This window comes from Phoxinus phoxinus (assembly GCF_949152265.1).
Source record: "Phoxinus phoxinus genome assembly, chromosome: 7".
In the NCBI taxonomy this organism is placed as follows: domain Eukaryota; kingdom Metazoa; phylum Chordata; class Actinopteri; order Cypriniformes; family Leuciscidae; genus Phoxinus; species Phoxinus phoxinus.
The window spans coordinates 7534727-7553577 of record NC_136882.1 but is presented as its reverse complement, the minus strand read 5'-3'; the positions used below and the strand labels follow the sequence as shown (position 1 = coordinate 7553577).

Here is an 18851-nt window from a genome sequence, read left to right as displayed (position 1 = left end):
AATGCAACACGCCGCTAATTCCTGCTCATTCAGACATCAGCTAATATCAGAAGGGGATCGGTGCACCTGCAGCTCAGTAACACTCACTATTGTCCCGCTGCATTATGGGAGCGAAGAGAGGATGACAAAAACAGAAAATTGTAAAAAATAGTTTCTCGGGGCAAATTGCTGGATCGCACAAATAAAAGCGTGGCATTGTGGCGTTCCTGTATTAACTAATGGCGCTTAAGGATGCAAGACTCTTCAGAGACTTGAGGTTCGTTTTGAGAATATGTCTTCTTTATACGACGGGGTTCAACAAAGGCATTGAATCCAATTACACTGGGGGGGAAAAACCCTTAATCAAAGACTTCATCCATGAGGAAAAAAGATGAAAAAAAGAACCCGATATGAGCAACGGTGGAGCCCTGTAAAAGACACAATCAAATAAACACAATAAACATCTTAAGGATGTTGTTTAGAGACAATAATTACATGCTACGTGTAAAGGTGAAAGATATTCAGAAATGGCACTAAAAACGGCAGTCACATGGTGTCAACACACAGTAAATAATGAACAGCTCAGGTCTGATCTTATCGAACCTCAACTGCCTGATTCAATCACATGTGCAAGCAAGCTTGTTCAATCACTGTAGAAAGACTGAGTTGCAAAATTGGTTAGTGTGTCTGTTAAACACATTTCCTCTGTGTAAAGTGTTTTATTAAAGCTGAAATTAAAGTCTGGGATGGTGGTGAATAGGCTTGTAAAGAGTGTGAGTGAGTGTGTGTGTGTGTGTGTGTGTGTGTGTGTGTGTGTGTGTGTGTGTGTGTGTGTGTGTGTGTGTGTGTGTGTGTGTGTGTGTGTGTGTGTGTGTGTGTGTGTGTGTGTGTGTGTGTGTGTAGAATACAGAATATCACAAAAATACAGATTATGTCATCATTTACCCGCCATAATGTCATTACAAAACTGTATGACTTCCACACAAAAGGTTTATTCTCTACTCTTCTTGATAATAAAATGAGACTGTCTGCGCTATACTCGGTATCCTCTAAGGCTTTGGCTCTCATTCAGAGGGCCTCGAGGAGACTCAAATGGCTTAAAAACAAAACAAGCATTAAAATAAGTTAATAAAGCTAATTCAAATCAACTTTTTTCTTATTTCAATTGACTGCCTTATGAGCTACTAGCCTTTTAAACATTATTTCTAGACTGAAATACTTAAAAAAAATAACTTTTTCTTAATCCTTTCCCAGTAAATCACGAATGACTGGAACAGTCTTTTAACTTCATTTGGTTAAAAAGACCCTAACCTGAATATTCAACATCTGTAATCCTGAAATTTTCTTTACAGAAAGTAGGAGTGTCAGGCTTTCAAATATTGTTGTGGACAATGGGGATCAAAATGTGATATGACCGATATGAAACCTTGTGAAGAACAGACTGAAACTGAAGTCATTATTTATTGAAAACCTCCCATTATGCTGTAGTGCTAAAATCAAATAAGGCAGAACTGACTTCTGGTCACAATACTTGTGAGAACCAGTGATGTTTGCAATAAGCAAACGTGCCACAGCTTAAATCTCGGTCTGTTCCTCACAAAAGCTATCTTAAGTTAGAAGACCCGCAATAAAGTGCATGAGTTGTTGAAAAATGCCCGACTGCTCTTGTCCAAATGTATCCTTTAGTGTTTGACCAGCACTAATATCTGTGAGCAGTGGCACCAGCACCTGATTTGGTAGCACCAAAAATAATTAGTGATTACGTATTAATTCTTGGAAATGCACATTTGAAACTAGCTTGAGTTGACAGTAGCAGTAGCTCGAGTTGGGGTGCGGATGGATGTACATTTATTTTCATGAACAAAAACAATAATATCTGTAAAAACAAGCTCATTTTCATAGCCTAATATAAATATTCTACGACTACGACTCTACTCTTATAAGATGAACTATTGGTACTCCATAGTGTAATACATAACCACAGGTACCTTCCTGCCATGGTCTTATGAAAAACTATTTCCTAAACACATTTAGAATAAATGCAAATGCACAAAAACAGCAATAGCTTAAGGACATACACTGTTGGCGAAATATATTGCATTACTCCTTTGATAAATTGAAACACATTATAATTGCGTCTTTAACAGACGCTCTGTCACTAGTTATGCGCATCCTGTCACTGTAAACTGGCCTGTCAATCATCTTGTCACGGTTAACATCCTCCACATTTCATTTAAATGAATGTCCTACAGTATTGGAGAGAAAAGAAATGACACGTTGATCTTTCATCAGAGACTCTCCTCATATTTTTGCATAATGATGCATTTAAAAGTTACTGGTCAAACGGATATTTATTAAAGTTCAGATTGTTGTTGCAGATGAAAATACATGGATAACATTAAATAAATATTTTTCATCAGGTTAAATGTTGATTATTATTAGTCACTTTAACTGTCAGTCATGCCAGGGCTTCAGACTGCCACCAAATGCTTGCATTTGTTTGTTTAGTTTTTGTATTTCCCCTTTTCATTTTCATTTTAGTAGTTTAGTTTTTTATTTTTATATATGTATAGTTTTTATTAATTTTAATTTAATTTTTAGTTATTGTAGTAAATCAAGTTAAACTATATTAAATTGAAAAGTGTTGCCTTGGAAACTAAATTAAATCTTTATTTATTTTTAAATTAGTTTATTTTAATGCAAGTGACAAAAATGTTTATGTTTTTAGATGAACTATAATAAACCTGATGTACATCCAGACACAGAAGTAAAAGAGCTGTCGCTACTTACGTTAGACTGCTACTTTAAACAGTTTAATATAATATGGCTGTGAAACGATTAATCGCATCCAAAATAAAAGTTTGTGTTTACATAATATATGTGTGTGTACGGTGTATAATTATTTTGTATATATAAATACACACACATGCATGTATATATTTAAGAAAAATGTGTTATTTATATATAAAATATATTTCCATGTTATATAAATATATACATGCATGTGTGTGTATTTATATATACAAAATAATTATACACAGTACACACACATATATTATGTAAACACAAACTTTTATTTTGGATGCGATTAATCGTTTCACAGCCATATTATATTATATTAAAATATAATACAAGTTACAAATGGCCGCACTGCATTCACGTTAAAAATAAAGCAGATAAATTCCTGAATATGCTTTTCCTGGAAAACAATGCAATGTGATGCAATACATTATTGATTGGCTTAATATTAATTAGTTATTCATTCAAGACTACCACAAATAATTTTCAGTACTTTGACAATAACTCACCTATATTAGTCAGCTGGACAACTTTAAAGTCTCAACATTTAAAATAGCAGAATTTGCAACAACAATGTTGAACACATGACAAAACACCAAATATTTGAGTTTGCATGGACTAGCTCCAGGACATGCTCACTGTTGAGTCCTGGATATGTTGGAAAGGCACATGGTGTGCATGCAGTGCGTATATAAATGGATATTTTCATTAGATTGTATGAATATAAAAACTGTTGATGTCAGCACAGTCAGTGAGATGAACACACACGACATGAAATGAGCGAGTGGTGTGAGAAGCTGTACCTCCACACAGTCAAACTTGTCTGTGACCCTGGAAGTGTACTTGACTTTGAACAGGGTGTTCAGGTTCCCTGCACTGTAGTACAGCTGGATCTGAAGACCTTTGTAGCCAAACGCCACTTCACTGTGCAAAAACAAAGCACAAACATCATGAATAAGAATAATGGTGCAAGGAAAACATACACACACACACACATTACACATTAGTAAATGAATACATTAAAAAAATAGTAATAAATGTATAACAGTGTATGATATGCAATGGAAGGTTTGTTGTACATACTCGTCTCCATACAGCTGATGACTGAACTCAGGGTGAAACGTTGTGCTTTCATCCTCTACATCCTCTGGGAAACGCACTACATCACACACAAAAACTGACTTTATCCATCGTGAATTGAATGGAAGGTGAGCATTACGTATCAGAATGGAGTCAAATTACATAAAAGTTTATTCAAACAGTGCTTAAATGCTGTTAAACATTATCATCATCCAAAAAAAGTTGCTTCAAATGAAGAACACGGCACATTTTTAATAACATCGTCTGATGAATCATTCAAAACTAGAAAAAAAAAATATGGTCAATTTCATGTCGACTTCTAGAATAATGCAGGACAAATGTATTCTGAATACAAAACATGATCAGTTTTTGTTTTCTTATTCATTTTTATAGTGATGATTATTAATTTACCTAATTTCAGGCATATAGCTTCGTTAGTGTCGCATTTATACTCCGCAAGTTTCTTCTCCATCTCATTCACAGCTGTGGGAAAAGAAAGAGAAACATGTTAATCATAATATGACGCTAATTTCTGTCATCAGCTAAACAACTCAATTTCATAAAATACAAAAATCAATTCAATGCAATATGATACAACAGAATAATGTGGCTGCTGTTGCGCTATCATACCCTCACAGATTATTAAAATAACAAGTTCAATTATCAAATATAACAATTTGGCATATTGGCCACGTGAGCTTCTTTGTGTAGACAATTAGACATCTTAATATTTGGAAAATCTCAAATCATGCTGGAGAACAAGATCAAGTCCTTGTGTGTTTTAATAATGACTTGATACTGATTAAACAATCTGTAATAACAAAAATATACTTTAAAAAAACATTTGCATTACTGGTCTTATACTTTTGGACTCAAGAGTATGCATAGCTACCTATCCATCATAGATAGTAAATATGTATCTTTATATATCTATCTTCTCCACACATGTGTATCTTTCTTGCTCTCTGTCAGAAATATAGGCTACTCAAACAAAACATCTAATACACTGACAGCTCACAGCGAGTTCATTTGCAGCTGTCTCCCGTGTGTTCATCCTTATGTGCACTGCTTAATCTGTGCGTGTTTTTGTTAGTCAATCTGACATTTAAAAACGAACAGATAACCATGAAAACAAACATGTGCTGTTCTTCTCTGTGATGATTAGCATTTAGCCGCAGCTAAAACTCTGTTTCCCTATTCTATCTGCTCCCACACATATCAGCGCACACACACCGGCTCGAGCTCTAGCATCACATAGCCGACACACACATGCTTCCTGACAGCATCAGTAATAAAACACGGACGCTATAAAAGGGTTTTAACACTCACCCGCCATTTTTGCGCGTCTTCTCCGTTCAACCCGCCAAATGCCAAAACTACTTCCTGTTTACCCACGTGCTTCCGCTCGCTAAAGCCATTGGATAACGTGTCGCGTTGTTTTTCTCATCGCAGCAGAATCCGATTTGTCGACTACGCTTTTTTAACACGGCATGAAAGAGCGAGCACTGGATCCTGGCATTACCAGTGTTGGGGAAAGTTACTTTTAAACGTAATGCATTACAATATTGCGTTACTCCCTTAAAAAGTAACTAATTGCATTACTTAGTACTTTTTTTTAGAAAAGTAATGCCTTACGTTACTTTTGCGTTACTTTTCCCCCCACCTGGGCTGGGCTTGTTTTATAACACAAAAGTTATATTTTTGGGCACACATGTAAAGACCCTTTTCACACTAAAAGTGAATTAATAATCCTCAGGCTGAAGGAAATGTGTACAGTAGAGGAAAGCAAACAAGCAAACCGTTCTATCTATCTATACTATAGTAATTTTTGCTTATTTAACTGAATAATTGAAGGTCAGAAGCAAGTACATTGGTCAATAAAGTGAGATTAAATGCATAAAAAATTATGTTTTATTTATCATATTTAGTTATTTGGAGGTTTGCATAGTATTCTGATTCTGCATTTCACTGATTTTATTCATTTTGAGGAATATTGAATATTTTTTTGTGCAAGTGAGATGAGTAAATGCTCACTTTTAGTCTAGAACTACAATAAACATGTTTATTGTACACAAACATGTACACACACACACTTACAAACGCCTCTGCACTTTCATTTGTCTCAACATGAGAGCTGTCAGTCAATAAATGGGAAAACAAAGTAACTTGCGTTACTTTTTTGAAAATGCGTTACTTTACTAGTTACTTGAAAAAGTAATCTGATTACGTAACTCAAGTTACTTGTAATGCATTACCCTCTACACTGGGCATTACTGACGTCAACACAACATTTATTATTTGAGTCTGAACGTTATCTTGAAAATATAGCAGCCACAGGTGTATTGATTTTAAATATGGTTGTAGACTAGAAAATAAAACATCTGCATCAAATAGCATCCTGTAGCACTTAATGTAATTAATAGGCTATTTATTCAAGGAATACAGTTTAAATGCAGGTATAACATCTTAATTACATCAGGTTTAAAAACGAACGATCATTGTGATCATGGGGGGGGGGGGGGGGGGGGGGGGTTGTATACATAACCTAACCCCTCCATTTAACTATTTTCAGCCTTAAAAATACTATAATAACATTTTTTTAGTTTATTTAGATCAGCATAAATTAAAGGCATTACAAAAATACTACTATTTTTTATCCTACGTTACAATTCTAACAATATATCATTATTAGTTCACATGAATCTGGAGGGGGTAGTTCAATTAGTTATTATTAAAATGTCACAATGAATCTTAACAAGAAGTGTGAACAGTCCTGTCAAAGTCCAATACAATTTTTTTTAAAGGGATAGTTTACACTAAAATGACATTTCTGTCATTAATCACCCTCATGTCGTTCCAATCCAAACCCTTAAGACGTTTGTTCATCTTCAGAATCTTTTTGATTAAATCTGTAAGATTTCTGTCCCTCCATTGACAGCTACGCAACTAGGCCTACCACTTTTACGGAAAAAGTAAATAAATAAATCCGTATGAATTGGGTGGTTTAGTCCAACATTTTCTGAAGGGATACGATTGTTTTATATGATAAACAGATTTGATTAAGGCTTTTATTCACTTATAAACATTTATTTACTCACACATCAGTTGTGGTAAACGAAAGCTCAAGCATGTTCGCTTGGCATGCGAGAACCAATGAGGTTCATTCTCGTGTTACGCATCACGTTTGAGCTTCAGCAAGAACCAATGAGGTTCATTCTCGTGTTACGCATCACGTTTGAGCTTCAGCAAGAACCAATGAGGTTCATTCTCGTGTTACGCATCACGTTTGAGCTTCAGCAAGAACCAATGAGGTTCATTCATGTGTTACGCATCACGTTTGAGCTTCTGCAAGAACCAATGAGGTTCATTCATGTGTTACGCATCACGTTTGAGCTTCTGCAAGAACCAATGAGGTTCATTCTCGTGTTACGCATCACGTTTGAGCTTCAGCAAGAACCAATGAGGTTCATTCTCGTGTTACGCATCACGTTTGAGCTTCAGCAAGAACCAATGAGGTTCATTCATGTGTTACGCATCACGTTTGAGCTTCAGCAAGAACCAATGAGGTTCATTCATGTGTTACGCATCACGTTTGAGCTTCTGCAAGAACCAATGAGGTTCATTCTCGTGTTACGCATCACGTTTGAGCTTCAGCAAGAACCAATGAGGTTCATTCTCGTGTTACGCATCACGTTTGAGCTTCAGCAAGAACCAATGAGGTTCATTCATGTGTTACGCATCACGTTTGAGCTTCAGCAAGAACCAATGAGGTTAATTCTCGTGATACGCATCACGTTTGAGCTTCAGCAAGAACCAATGAGGTTCATTCTCGTGATACGCAGCACGTTTGAGCTTCAGCAAGAACCAATGAGGTTCATTCATGTGTTACGCATCACATTTGAGCTTCAGCAAGAACCAATGAGGTTAATTCTCGTGATACGCAGCACGTTTGAGCTTCAGCAAGAACCAATGAGGTTCATTCTCGTGATACGCATCACGTTTGAGCTTCAGCAAGAACCAATGAGGTTCATTCTCGTGTTACGCATCACGTTTGAGCTTCAGCAAGAACCAATGAGGTTCATTCTCGTGTTACGCATCACGTTTGAGCTTCAGCAAGAACCAATGAGGTTCATTCATGTGTTACGCATCACGTTTGAGCTTCAGCAAGAACCAATGAGGTTCATTCTCGTGTTACGCATCACGTTTGAGCTTCAGCAAGAACCAATGAGGTTCATTCATGTGTTACGCATCACGTTTGAGCTTCAGCAAGAACCAATGAGGTTCATTCTCGTGTTACGCATCACGTTTGAGCTTCAGCAAGAACCAATGAGGTTCATTCATGTGTTACGCATCACGTTTGAGCTTCAGCAAGAACCAATGAGGTTAATTCTCGTGATACGCATCACGTTTGAGCTTCAGCAAGAACCAATGAGGTTCATTCTCGTGATACGCAGCACGTTTGAGCTTTAGCAAGAACCAATGAGGTTCATTCATGTGTTACGCATCACGTTTGAGCTTCAGCAAGAACCAATGAGGTTCATTCATGTGTTACGCATCACATTTGAGCTTCAGCAAGAACCAATGAGGTTAATTCTCGTGATACGCAGCACGTTTGAGCTTCAGCAAGAACCAATGAGGTTCATTCTCGTGATACGCAGCACGTTTGAGTTTCAGCAAGAACCAATGAGGTTAATTCTCGTGATACGCAGCACGTTTGAGCTTCAGCAAGAACCAATGAGGTTCATTCATGTGTTACGCATCACATTTGAGCTTCAGCAAGAACCAATGAGGTTCATTCTCGTGATACGCAGCACGTTTGAGCTTCAGCAAGAACCAATGAGGTTCATTCTCGTGTTACGCATCACGTTTGAGCTTCAGCAAGAACCAATGAGGTTCATTCTCGTGTTACGCATCACGTTTGAGCTTCAGCAAGAACCAATGAGGTTCATTCATGTGTTACGCAGCACGTTTGAGCTTCTGCAAGAACCAATGAGGTTCATTCTCGTGTTACGCAGCACGTTTGAGCTTCTGCAAGAACCAATGAGGTTCATTCTCGTGTTACGCAGCACGTTTGAGCTACTGCAAGAACCAATGAGGTTCATTCATGTGTTACGCATCACGTTTGAGCTTCTGCAAGAACCAATGAGGTTCATTCTCGTGATACGCAGCACGTTTGAGTTTCAGCAAGAACCAATGAGGTTCATTCTCGTGTTACGCAGCACGTTTGAGCTTCTGCAAGAACCAATGAGGTTCATTCATGTGTTACGCATCACGTTTGAGCTTCTGCAAGAACCAATGAGGTTCATTCTCGTGTTACGCAGCACGTTTGAGCTTCTGCAAGAACCAATGAGGTTCATTCATGTGTTACGCATCACGTTTGAGCTTCTGCAAGAACCAATGAGGTTCATTCTCGTGTTACGCAGCACGTTTGAGCTTCTGCAAGAACCAATGAGGTTCATTCTCGTGTTACGCAGCACGTTTGAGCTTCTGCAAGAACCAATGAGGTTCATTCTCGTGTTACGCAGCACGTTTGAGCTTCTGCAAGAACCAATGAGGTTCATTCATGTGTTACGCATCACGTTTGAGCTTCTGCAAGAACCAATGAGGTTCATTCTCGTGATACGCAGCACGTTTGAGCTTCAGCAAGAACCAATGAGGTTCATTCTCGTGATACGCAGCACGTTTGAGTTTCAGCAAGAACCAATGAGGTTAATTCTCGTGATACGCAGCACGTTTGAGCTTGAGCAAGAACCAATGAGGTTCATTCCCGTGTTACGCATCACATTTGAGCTTCAGCAAGAACCAATGAGGTTCATTCTCGTGATACGCAGCACGTTTGAGCTTGAGCAAGAACCAATGAGGTTAATTCTCGTGATACGCAGCACGTTTGAGCTTCAGTAAGAACCAATGAGGTTCATTCTCGTGATACGCAGCACGTTTGAGCTTGAGCAAGAACCAATGAGGTTCATTCTTGTGATACGCATCACGTTTGAGCTTCAGCAAGAACCAATGAGGTTCATTCTCGTGATACGCAGCACGTTTGAGCTTCAGCAAGAACCAATGAGGTTCATTCTTGTGATACGCATCACGTTTGAGCTTCAGCAAGAACCAATGAGGTTAATTCTCGTGATACGCAGCACGTTTGAGCTTCAGCAAGAACCAATGAGGTTCATTCCCGTGTTACGCATCACATTTGAGCTTCAGCAAGAACCAATGAGGTTCATTCTCGTGATACGCAGCACGTTTGAGCTTCAGCAAGAACCAATGAGGTTCATTCTCGTGTTACGCATCACGTTTGAGCTTCAGCAAGAACCAATGAGGTTCATTCATGTGTTACGCATCACGTTTGAGCTTCAGCAAGAACCAATGAGGTTCATTCATGTGTTACGCAGCACGTTTGAGCTTCTGCAAGAACCAATGAGGTTCATTCATGTGTTACGCATCACGTTTGAGCTTCAGCAAGAACCAATGAGGTTCATTCATGTGTTACGCAGCACGTTTGAGCTTCAGCAAGAACCAATGAGGTTCATTCATGTGTTACGCAGCACGTTTGAGCTTCTGCAAGAACCAATGAGGTTCATTCATGTGTTACGCATCACGTTTGAGCTTCAGCAAGAACCAATGAGGTTCATTCATGTGTTACGCAGCACGTTTGAGCTTCTGCAAGAACCAATGAGGTTCATTCTCGTGTTACGCAGCACGTTTGAGCTTTAGCAAGAGGTTTGTTCTCACGCGTCAAGCAGGTTCTGTTGAGCTTCTGTTTATGTTTGCTTATCAATTTTTATAGGTGAATAAAAGCCTAAATTAAATCTGTTCATCATATAAAGCGATCTAAAATTTGGACTAAACCACTCAATTATATGGATTAGTTTTACGATCTCTTTATGAACTTTTTGAAGCATTAAAATGGTAGTTGTTTAGCTGCCAATGGAGGGACAGAAAGCACTTAGATTTCATCAAAAAGATTTCCATTTGTGTCCCACAGATGAACTAAAGTCTTACGGGTTTGGAACGACAAGAGGACGAGTAATGATAGAATTTTACATTTGTGGGTGAACTATCCCTATAAGCTATGGTGAATACAACTCATGTTCACCACAATAAGCATTTTTTTGGAAAGAAATTGCAGTAGCCTATAGCAATGATGACAGATTATATTGCAGAAGTGTGAATTAAAAAAATTTGAGTGTTTTTTGATGATGAAATAAATCAGAACTTTACACATTTTAGAAAAGTAGAAGTCACCATCAGGCATTTATATGAAAACAGACAAGCTCAAATGCAATAAATGACTGGGTTAGTCTCTATAATCTGACCAAATTCATCCTAGACGATCTTAAAAGATCATAAAATACCTCTACAAGAGAGAGAGAGAGATCAGGGAAGATGTAATATGTTGTCAAATACTAAATTGGACCTTTATGAAGTGGGCCATTATGTCAGTTGACTCATAGATTAGATACACAGGAAAAATTTCCTCCAAACGGGGAAGATGGTGTGGGAGCTCAATAAAAAACATGACCTTTACGGACTGGAAGATGGAATAGCTGTGCAGACTGACCCGGGGAAATCCTGTGTCATTATCCCTGCCATGGTGATTCTGAGCTGTGCCGGACAATCTTCTGAAACCGCTTGTGTCTGTAATATCCTGACTGATTCCCTGACAGCACTGGATTAGAGGTTTACTGAAGGCACGTTCATGACCTCTCGTACGTTACAGGGCTGCCTGAACCATAGAAGAGTAAAACATGTTGACTGATTTGTGATCTGTGAGGTGGATCCATGGGAAAAGCCACCTCTGCTCCTGATATTAGGAGAAAGCGGATATTTCTGAAAAAGGCATTTATTATTTCAAGTTTACCAAGTGTGTGTTGTAACTGTCACAATTATGTTCTGTCTTCTCTGCACCTGTTCTTGTAAGTCCCTGATTAATTAACCATCATCCACCTGTGTCTAGTTAGTTCCGTCATTTACCCTGTTCATGTCTTTGTGGACGCTGTTACATTCCGTTAACCTGCTTTTTACTGTACGTTCACACCGCCGGCGAGAGCGAATTTTGCCGCTGCCCTGCCATCGACGCCGTGAGATTCGGGGACTCTCTGGCGCTCTGACGTAGATTTTAGAATGCGTGATTTTTTTTAAACTTTATTTAAAGGAGCCGCAAAGCAAATAAGAACTGAACATAAATCAGTATCCTATTTTGTGCAGACTGGCCACATGTAGGGTATAAGTTAACCTATTAAAATCTTTTAAATGTGAAAGTAACAAAACACCAACAATTTCAGACACCTTTTTCCATTCGTCATTCTTTTTATTAATGTCTCTGTATGTAAACAGGGACACGTCGTACAATAACGGGAAACCCGCAACAGAAATAATTAACTTTTCCTCCATTTTGCTTAGGAACTAATGTGGTCGGAACCAAAGTTTACAGGATTGTGTTCTCTGGTATCCTCTCAGGCGGAGGACTTCTACATTCCGATTGGTTGCCACTGGTTGCCGCCGAACCGCGGCATAGCTTATTACCATAAAGTTGACAAATTTCAACTCTTCTCGCCGCTCTCGCCGCCCAAGACGCGCCGCGCCGCCCTCGCCGGAGGTCGCCGCCGGCTCTCATTGAAAATGAATGGCTTCCGGCCAATTTGACGCTCTCGCCGCCGGCGGTGTGAACGTACAGTTACATTCAAACTTATCTCTGTTGAAAATCTACCGTCATCTGTCTGTTTCATCTGCCAAGCTGTGACAGAAAAACCGACCCTCAAACATTGAGTATATGAACCTGATGGACTCACCCACCCACGCTGCTGCAGCCTGGAGAGCAGGCCGTATCTGGGGTACCTGGCCTGGATGCTCCGCAAAAGCTGGCTCCCTTCCCCAGCCGACGAGCCTGAGGCGCCCACCGAGGTAGTTCCAGAGCCGGAGAACTTCAGAGCTCCGGAGTCGACGCTAGCGAGGAAATCCATCGCAGAGCCAGGAGTGGACTGCGACCTGATAGACCTGTGGTCCGCGGATCCTATTAACACCAAGTCCCCACCCTCACCTCATCATCATCTTCGCCGGTCCCGTCCGGAAGACTTCCGCCCCTATTCCTGCCTGTAGTCCTTATCCCGTCTCCATCGCTGGTCACGGCCAGCCCCCTGGATCCGTCGGTACCACTGATGTTGTGTAGCTCCTCGGCTTTGCCACTGGCACTCACTCCGCGCGGCTCATCCTCTACACCTCGGGCCTCCAGACCCACACCACCACCTCATCCTGCCAGCCCAATGCCCTCACCTCGACCCACCACTCCTTAATAGCCTCCGCGGTCTGTCTGCCCGGAAGCTCCGCTGGGCTCGCTCAACACTCCAGGTCTGCCTTCGGCGGTCGACGCACAGCGGCAGCCCGGGACTTCCGGGACTTCTCGGCACCCCTTCGGCACCCCTGGACTCCTCCCTTCCTCTGACCTCCCCGTCGGCCTCTCTCACCACATTTTCAGCCCGGTCCTGCAGGTCAGCGGCTCAGCTCCCGTCTTCCGGTATCTACGGTGTCACCATGGTCCGTTGGCCACTCAGCGCCATGGGGTCCTCAGCCACCCATGGTTCCACCGCCATTGATCGGCTCCCAGGTGTCATCCTGCCCGTCAGTTCAGGCTTCGCCCTGGCTCCTCCCCCCCCCCCCATCTGCGCCACCATGGTGCCCATGGCCAACGTTCCCAGGGTCCAGTCCGTCCCCAGCTCCATGCCCTCCGCCGAAGCCTCCTATGGAGTTTTATGATGGGGTTTTCCAATATATGAGTAAAATCAAGCCTGTGGTAAACATAACTTGATGATACTTTGACGTTTTGTTCTACAACCTACACGCCACACACCAAAGCCCCTTTCGCACAGTGCGTTGATCCCGGAAAATTGCCGCGAAATTGCCAGAGTGCCTTCTGTGTGAACGCAAACACGTCCCGGAAATTGATGCCGGGATCGATCCCGGGTTGGGGACCTAGTAACATTGAATCAGTCTCGGAACGCGCCCTGTGTGAACAAAAGCCAGGATCAATGCCGTAAGGGGTGTGTCGTAGTGATGACGCACGTGCCATCGCGCGACTCTGTTGCTCTTAGACGAAAGTTTGTGTTCGTCATCAACAAAGAAATAATGAAAAAATGTCTGCAAACTGGAACAAAGCTGAGACCAGGAGCTCCTTATTTTCCGCGCTGAAGCTGAGATCGTTCGCCATCTTTGTGGAACGGTATGCAATTCGTTAGTGTACATGTTTTCGACGCCTACGTTACACGTCTCAACCTGACATCATGTGTCTTTACGGGATCTTAACAGGATGTGTGTGAAAGGTTATTATAGTTTTGCATTTTTCATTAGTTTTTATTTCTAGCCTATTTCGTTTTTACTTTTTGCTTTCAAATTCAGTTCAGTTTTAATTTGTTTTTAAAGTGGGTTTGCTAGTTTAGTTTAGTTTTTGAAAATGCTTAGTTTTAGTTTAGTTTTTATTAGTTTTAGTGTTAGTTTTAGTCTTTTTTGTAATTTGGGTTATTTGTCAGGGGCAAGATTAAAAAAAGGTCAGAAAAAAGTTTTGTGTAATAATAACTCAACAAAAACATCATACAATTTTAGAATTAGGTATTCAACAATAACACCAGTACATAAAATGTAGATATGGGCACAGATAGCCTATGTAAACAGTCTACACAAGACTCCACAGTAAGTGCAAAGTGTGTAAGTGACGTGTGCCAGGAAAAAAACTAAAAAGCCAACAGACTAAAAAAGACATTACATGAACTGCATGTATTCAACCCATTTTTGAGCCACATAAGACATTGCTGTCCGAGTGTAAAGGGAGCTCAATCTGAGAAAAGAACATGAAAAATAAAAATAAACTCTAGGGTCAACACATTTAGATGAACCATCTCAAAATGAACTAGGCTACTCAAATGACTTGGACTGCCCAGCATTAGATGCATGTGCTGCAGCTCTATGGCAAATCATTGCAGTTGAATAGCAATACAATACTGCATGTTGTACTTGACATCATTAATTAACAGTGAATATTTTGAACACTTCAAGTACACAGATCCAGACAGCTGGCAAGATACTGCACCGTCTCAGCTGGAAGCGGATGTTGTTTGATTTTATGTTAAGTTTTTACATCAACTGTGACCAATGTGGTAAACAAAAGAATGTAAGTCCCTTGCATTAATGAATCAGCTGTTTCAAATACAGCTTTAAAAATGTGTTTAGTGTGTGTGTGTGTGTGCTGTGGGTGTGTGTGCATGGGTGAGAAAGAGAGAGATGGCTTTACTTCAGTCAAACAATAATTTCTTATTGATCTTGAGGAAAAACTAGTTGCTTGTGTTTTTTCTGTTTCTCAGGCCAGATGACAATAGTCATCGAAAACGACATAACATTATTTAATATTTGAATCACCGCTTATATAGTGTTTTGACATCGAGAACCCAACTGCATTTTACCTCAAACTTCTGACTAACTTTTTAAAGAAGGCGCAATCGGTTCTCGGGTCGATATTAAAACACACTAACACAATTGTATTCAGAATTTAAAATATTTTTTATACCACTTTTTAATGTGTGTTTGTGTAAAGGTGTTTACGAAATACCAACCTTTCGCGAACTTGCTTTCAACCGTTTATATTCTGTCTATGCTTTCAACGAACAGACGTTTTCATGGAGACGCGGCGGCGGTGTGCACGGAGGGGCGGGGCTGTGTGCGTGCGCGCGCGTGTGTGAGACACGGAGAGAGAGCATGGAAAGGAAATGCAGCTGAACGAATAGGTTGCATGTTTTAAATAGCGTTGACAAAGGCGAAAACTAAGGACATTTACTCTAAAAAAATGTTTTTATTTTAATTAGTTTTGCCAAACGCACATTATCGTTTTAGTTAGTTATCGTTTTTTTGTAATGCCTCGTTTTTATTTTTATTTCAGTTAACGACAATGTTTTTTCCCACCTAATTTTCGTTTTTTCGTTCGTTTCATTAACGATTATAACCTTATCGCATTCTTGAACGCACTCACAGATCCCGGGAAATCACTGGCAGTGTGAATGAACCAAAATCAAACGATTATCCGTGTATTTACTAGATTCTCTGTGTGAAAGGGGCGCTGTCTTATCTAGTTACTTTTTAAAAACGTACGCTTTCCAAAATCACCATAACTGTTTCGAACGTCGAAAAAATTAGACTTTCAGGATTCTGGCGTCATATCTGCACCACTCTATAAATACAGAGGAAATACAAAACCATGTACTACATAGACGAGAACGGACGGGAGACTGAAAACAACAGGGAACTTAAATACAAGATGACCTCAATGACTGGTGTAAAACATTAGTAATCAGACAGTGACAAGGAGATAATCATTAACCAATGAAAACCGGACTAAACGTAGTAGGCAAAACAGGACCTAACAGAAAACAGATTAACAAAATAGAAGTCCATAATCGTGACAATACGCCCCCCATCGAAAAGGGTCATCTTCTAGCAGTAAAATGTCCAACTGTGGAGGGTGGAGGCTTTGGAGGTGGGCGTGGAGATGGTGAAGGACAGGGACCAGGAGGAGTTGGAGACAGACACCATGGTGGAGCCGACGGTCTGAGGAACCAGGGTGGAGCTTTGACAGAAGGTGGGTGCATGAAATATCCGGAGGAGCAGAGAGGGCGGCGGACCAGGGTGATATCCACGGCCTGGAAGCCCAAGGTGGAGCTGCTGGATCACGGGACTGAGTTGGAGAGCGGGCTTGGCAGACCGGGGCGATGACGGAGGGAGTAATGGAGAAGCCGGTGGAGCCGTAGGGGTGGAGGGTCGAGGAGCAGCTGTAGCAGTCTGTGGCAAAAACTGAGCAATGACTGACTGAGTCTGATCCGGAGGGACAAAGGAGCCTGGAGGAGTCCTAGGGCAAGTGGACCACGGTGGATTTGAGGGAGCCCAGAGGCGAAGGGCTGACAGGCCGAGGTGGAGACTTTGGTCTGAAGCTGGGGACTCAACCTGAAGTCGAGCTGGTGGATGGGAAGGAGCCGAGGAGCTGAACGACACAAGTGGCACTGATCCAGGGAAGATATCCGGATGGGACCGGAGCATCCAGGCAGCCGGACAAGACCGGCAGGGAAGGCGTTTCACTTTTCTTTTCTTTTTTTGACCATGCTGACAAAAAGAAGTTTATTTAGAAGCAAGTTAATGTGTTCACAAATTTTTAATTAATCCATAATACAAAAATATTGAGGCAATTGACAATTGAAATAATAAAGATTATATAATCACTGCAGTCGCCTACTCTTGCCTAAATTTCAGGCGAGACTAGGCACATCTCAAAAACGAGCTTAAATAGGGTTGTTTACATGATAACCGTTAAACTGATAAACGTTTTTCCTTTCCAACAATGTTGTCAAAACGATCCCTGAAAATGATCAAAAACGCTGTGTTATGCTGCCAGGCCAGTAGTTGGTGATGTCACTTTGTAAAGAAAAACTACACGCTTAGACTGAACACGTAAACAAAATAATTTTACAAAATAACCATTTTCACAAATTTGCGTTTTTGTATACAGAGATATATAACGGTATTGTTTTCAAAAACTTGCACTTCGAAATCCATTTTCAAAAGTTTGCTTTTTCAGGCCCCAAAACGCCATTGTTGTGTAAATGAATGGTCAATATGCATAAAGCTTTTACATTTTTAGTTGAAAATTGTGTTGTGTAAACAGTCCCTAAATCTCAAACCTCTGGGGAATCGCCCGTTTTAAACAAACGCAGAAGAGGGGAGAGTCTGCTGGCAAAAGGAGAACGAATTAACATTGGCTTGGCTTTTCGGAGACGAGAACTGAGGGATTTGAAATGTTGTGAAAGCGACGCGGAGATGATGGAAGACGTGAGAGGTTGAAAACACGATGAAATGTGAGTAAGGTTTTTTATTGAACAGGTCAATTGTAGCTCTCTAACAAAGTTCATTGTAAAGCATTATCTATTGTGAAGGGTCATTCATCCGTACAGTCACACAGAGCCGAAGCACAACAAAAACAATGTTCTTCTGCAAAATGCATTCAGTTTCGTTTTTTAAAGCTACACTGTGTAGGATTTACTCCCATCTAGCGGTGAAATTGTTTTTTCAAGATGGAGGCGCAACATGGCTGCCGCCATTTGAGCGACTCGTCGAATGTATTCTGAATGGCAGATTCTACACTTATGAGAATACTTGATTAGTTGGTGGAAGTAATTACACACGAATGAGCACATATCATTTTGAATGAACAAAGTGTTTTTTTTGCTAAAATCAACTTAAAAAATTACACAGTGTAGCTTTAACCACTGGAGGGCCAAAAGTTACATATGTGTACATTTAACATATTAACATGGTTACAGCGTGTATTTTATTATAATATCAGTTATCTTTGAAGAAAATAACTATTAAGTATTGTTGAATTCTATTGTTAATAGCAGCAGTAGTCATTGAACCCACTTGTGACTGTTCATTACTCTCAACAGTGAGCGGTTCAATTTAACCCAGTTCCATTTTAAAAGCCACTTTCTCAACACACATCACTGCATAGTTAACCTTGCTCGTAAATGATCAAATCTATAATTGATGGAGTTATGATTTTAATACCCCCCTTGTCACATGAAATAATTAAGTAGCTCTTTGAAATTAAGACTGCTTTAATGTGTTAAGGAACCACTGCTAGCAAGAGCTGGCGTGCTTGGTTTAGCAATGAAGTACTTTGTGCTTATCAAGCTGAACTTGTGCCTAATTATGTAGTGAAGCTGTTAAATAAATTGTTTGGAATTAATGTTTTCTCTTAGGTGTGACTAGGGAAATGTGTGTGTGCTGGCTGTGACAGACACATGTCTAAAGGATCACCGCTTGTATTACTTCTAAAAAAACAAAAAGTAATTAAAGTAATTCTCACACTGTGAAAATATGAATAATAATACAATGTGAGAGCTACACACTGATGTTCTTTGTTGAACATTTCATTGAACATGTCCAGTGTTTTGGGTATGCTT

At 40.2% G+C, this 18851-nt stretch overlaps 1 protein-coding gene across 4 annotated transcripts in view; it reads right to left on the bottom strand.

The window, feature by feature from the left end:
* hat1 (histone acetyltransferase 1) overlaps positions 1-15616 on the bottom strand; it is a 39381-nt gene extending 23765 nt beyond the window's left edge. Inside the window, exons 1-4 of one of the 4 annotated variants that reach the window (XM_079619809.1) lie at positions 15459-15616; positions 4270-4341; positions 3862-3937; positions 3582-3702 (exon numbers count right to left, since the gene is read on the bottom strand). In XM_079619809.1, the coding sequence (XP_079475935.1) occupies positions 3582-3702; positions 3862-3937; positions 4270-4330 (258 nt within the window). In that variant the 5' untranslated portion in view covers positions 4331-4341; positions 15459-15616. Of the gene's footprint in view, positions 1-3581; positions 3703-3861; positions 3938-4269; positions 4342-5091; positions 5415-11419; positions 11585-15458 lie in introns of those variants that run through there. The other 3 variants (XM_079619811.1, XM_079619808.1, XM_079619810.1) reach the window with 3 other exon arrangements.
* Positions 15617-18851: the final 3235 nt, after the last annotated feature.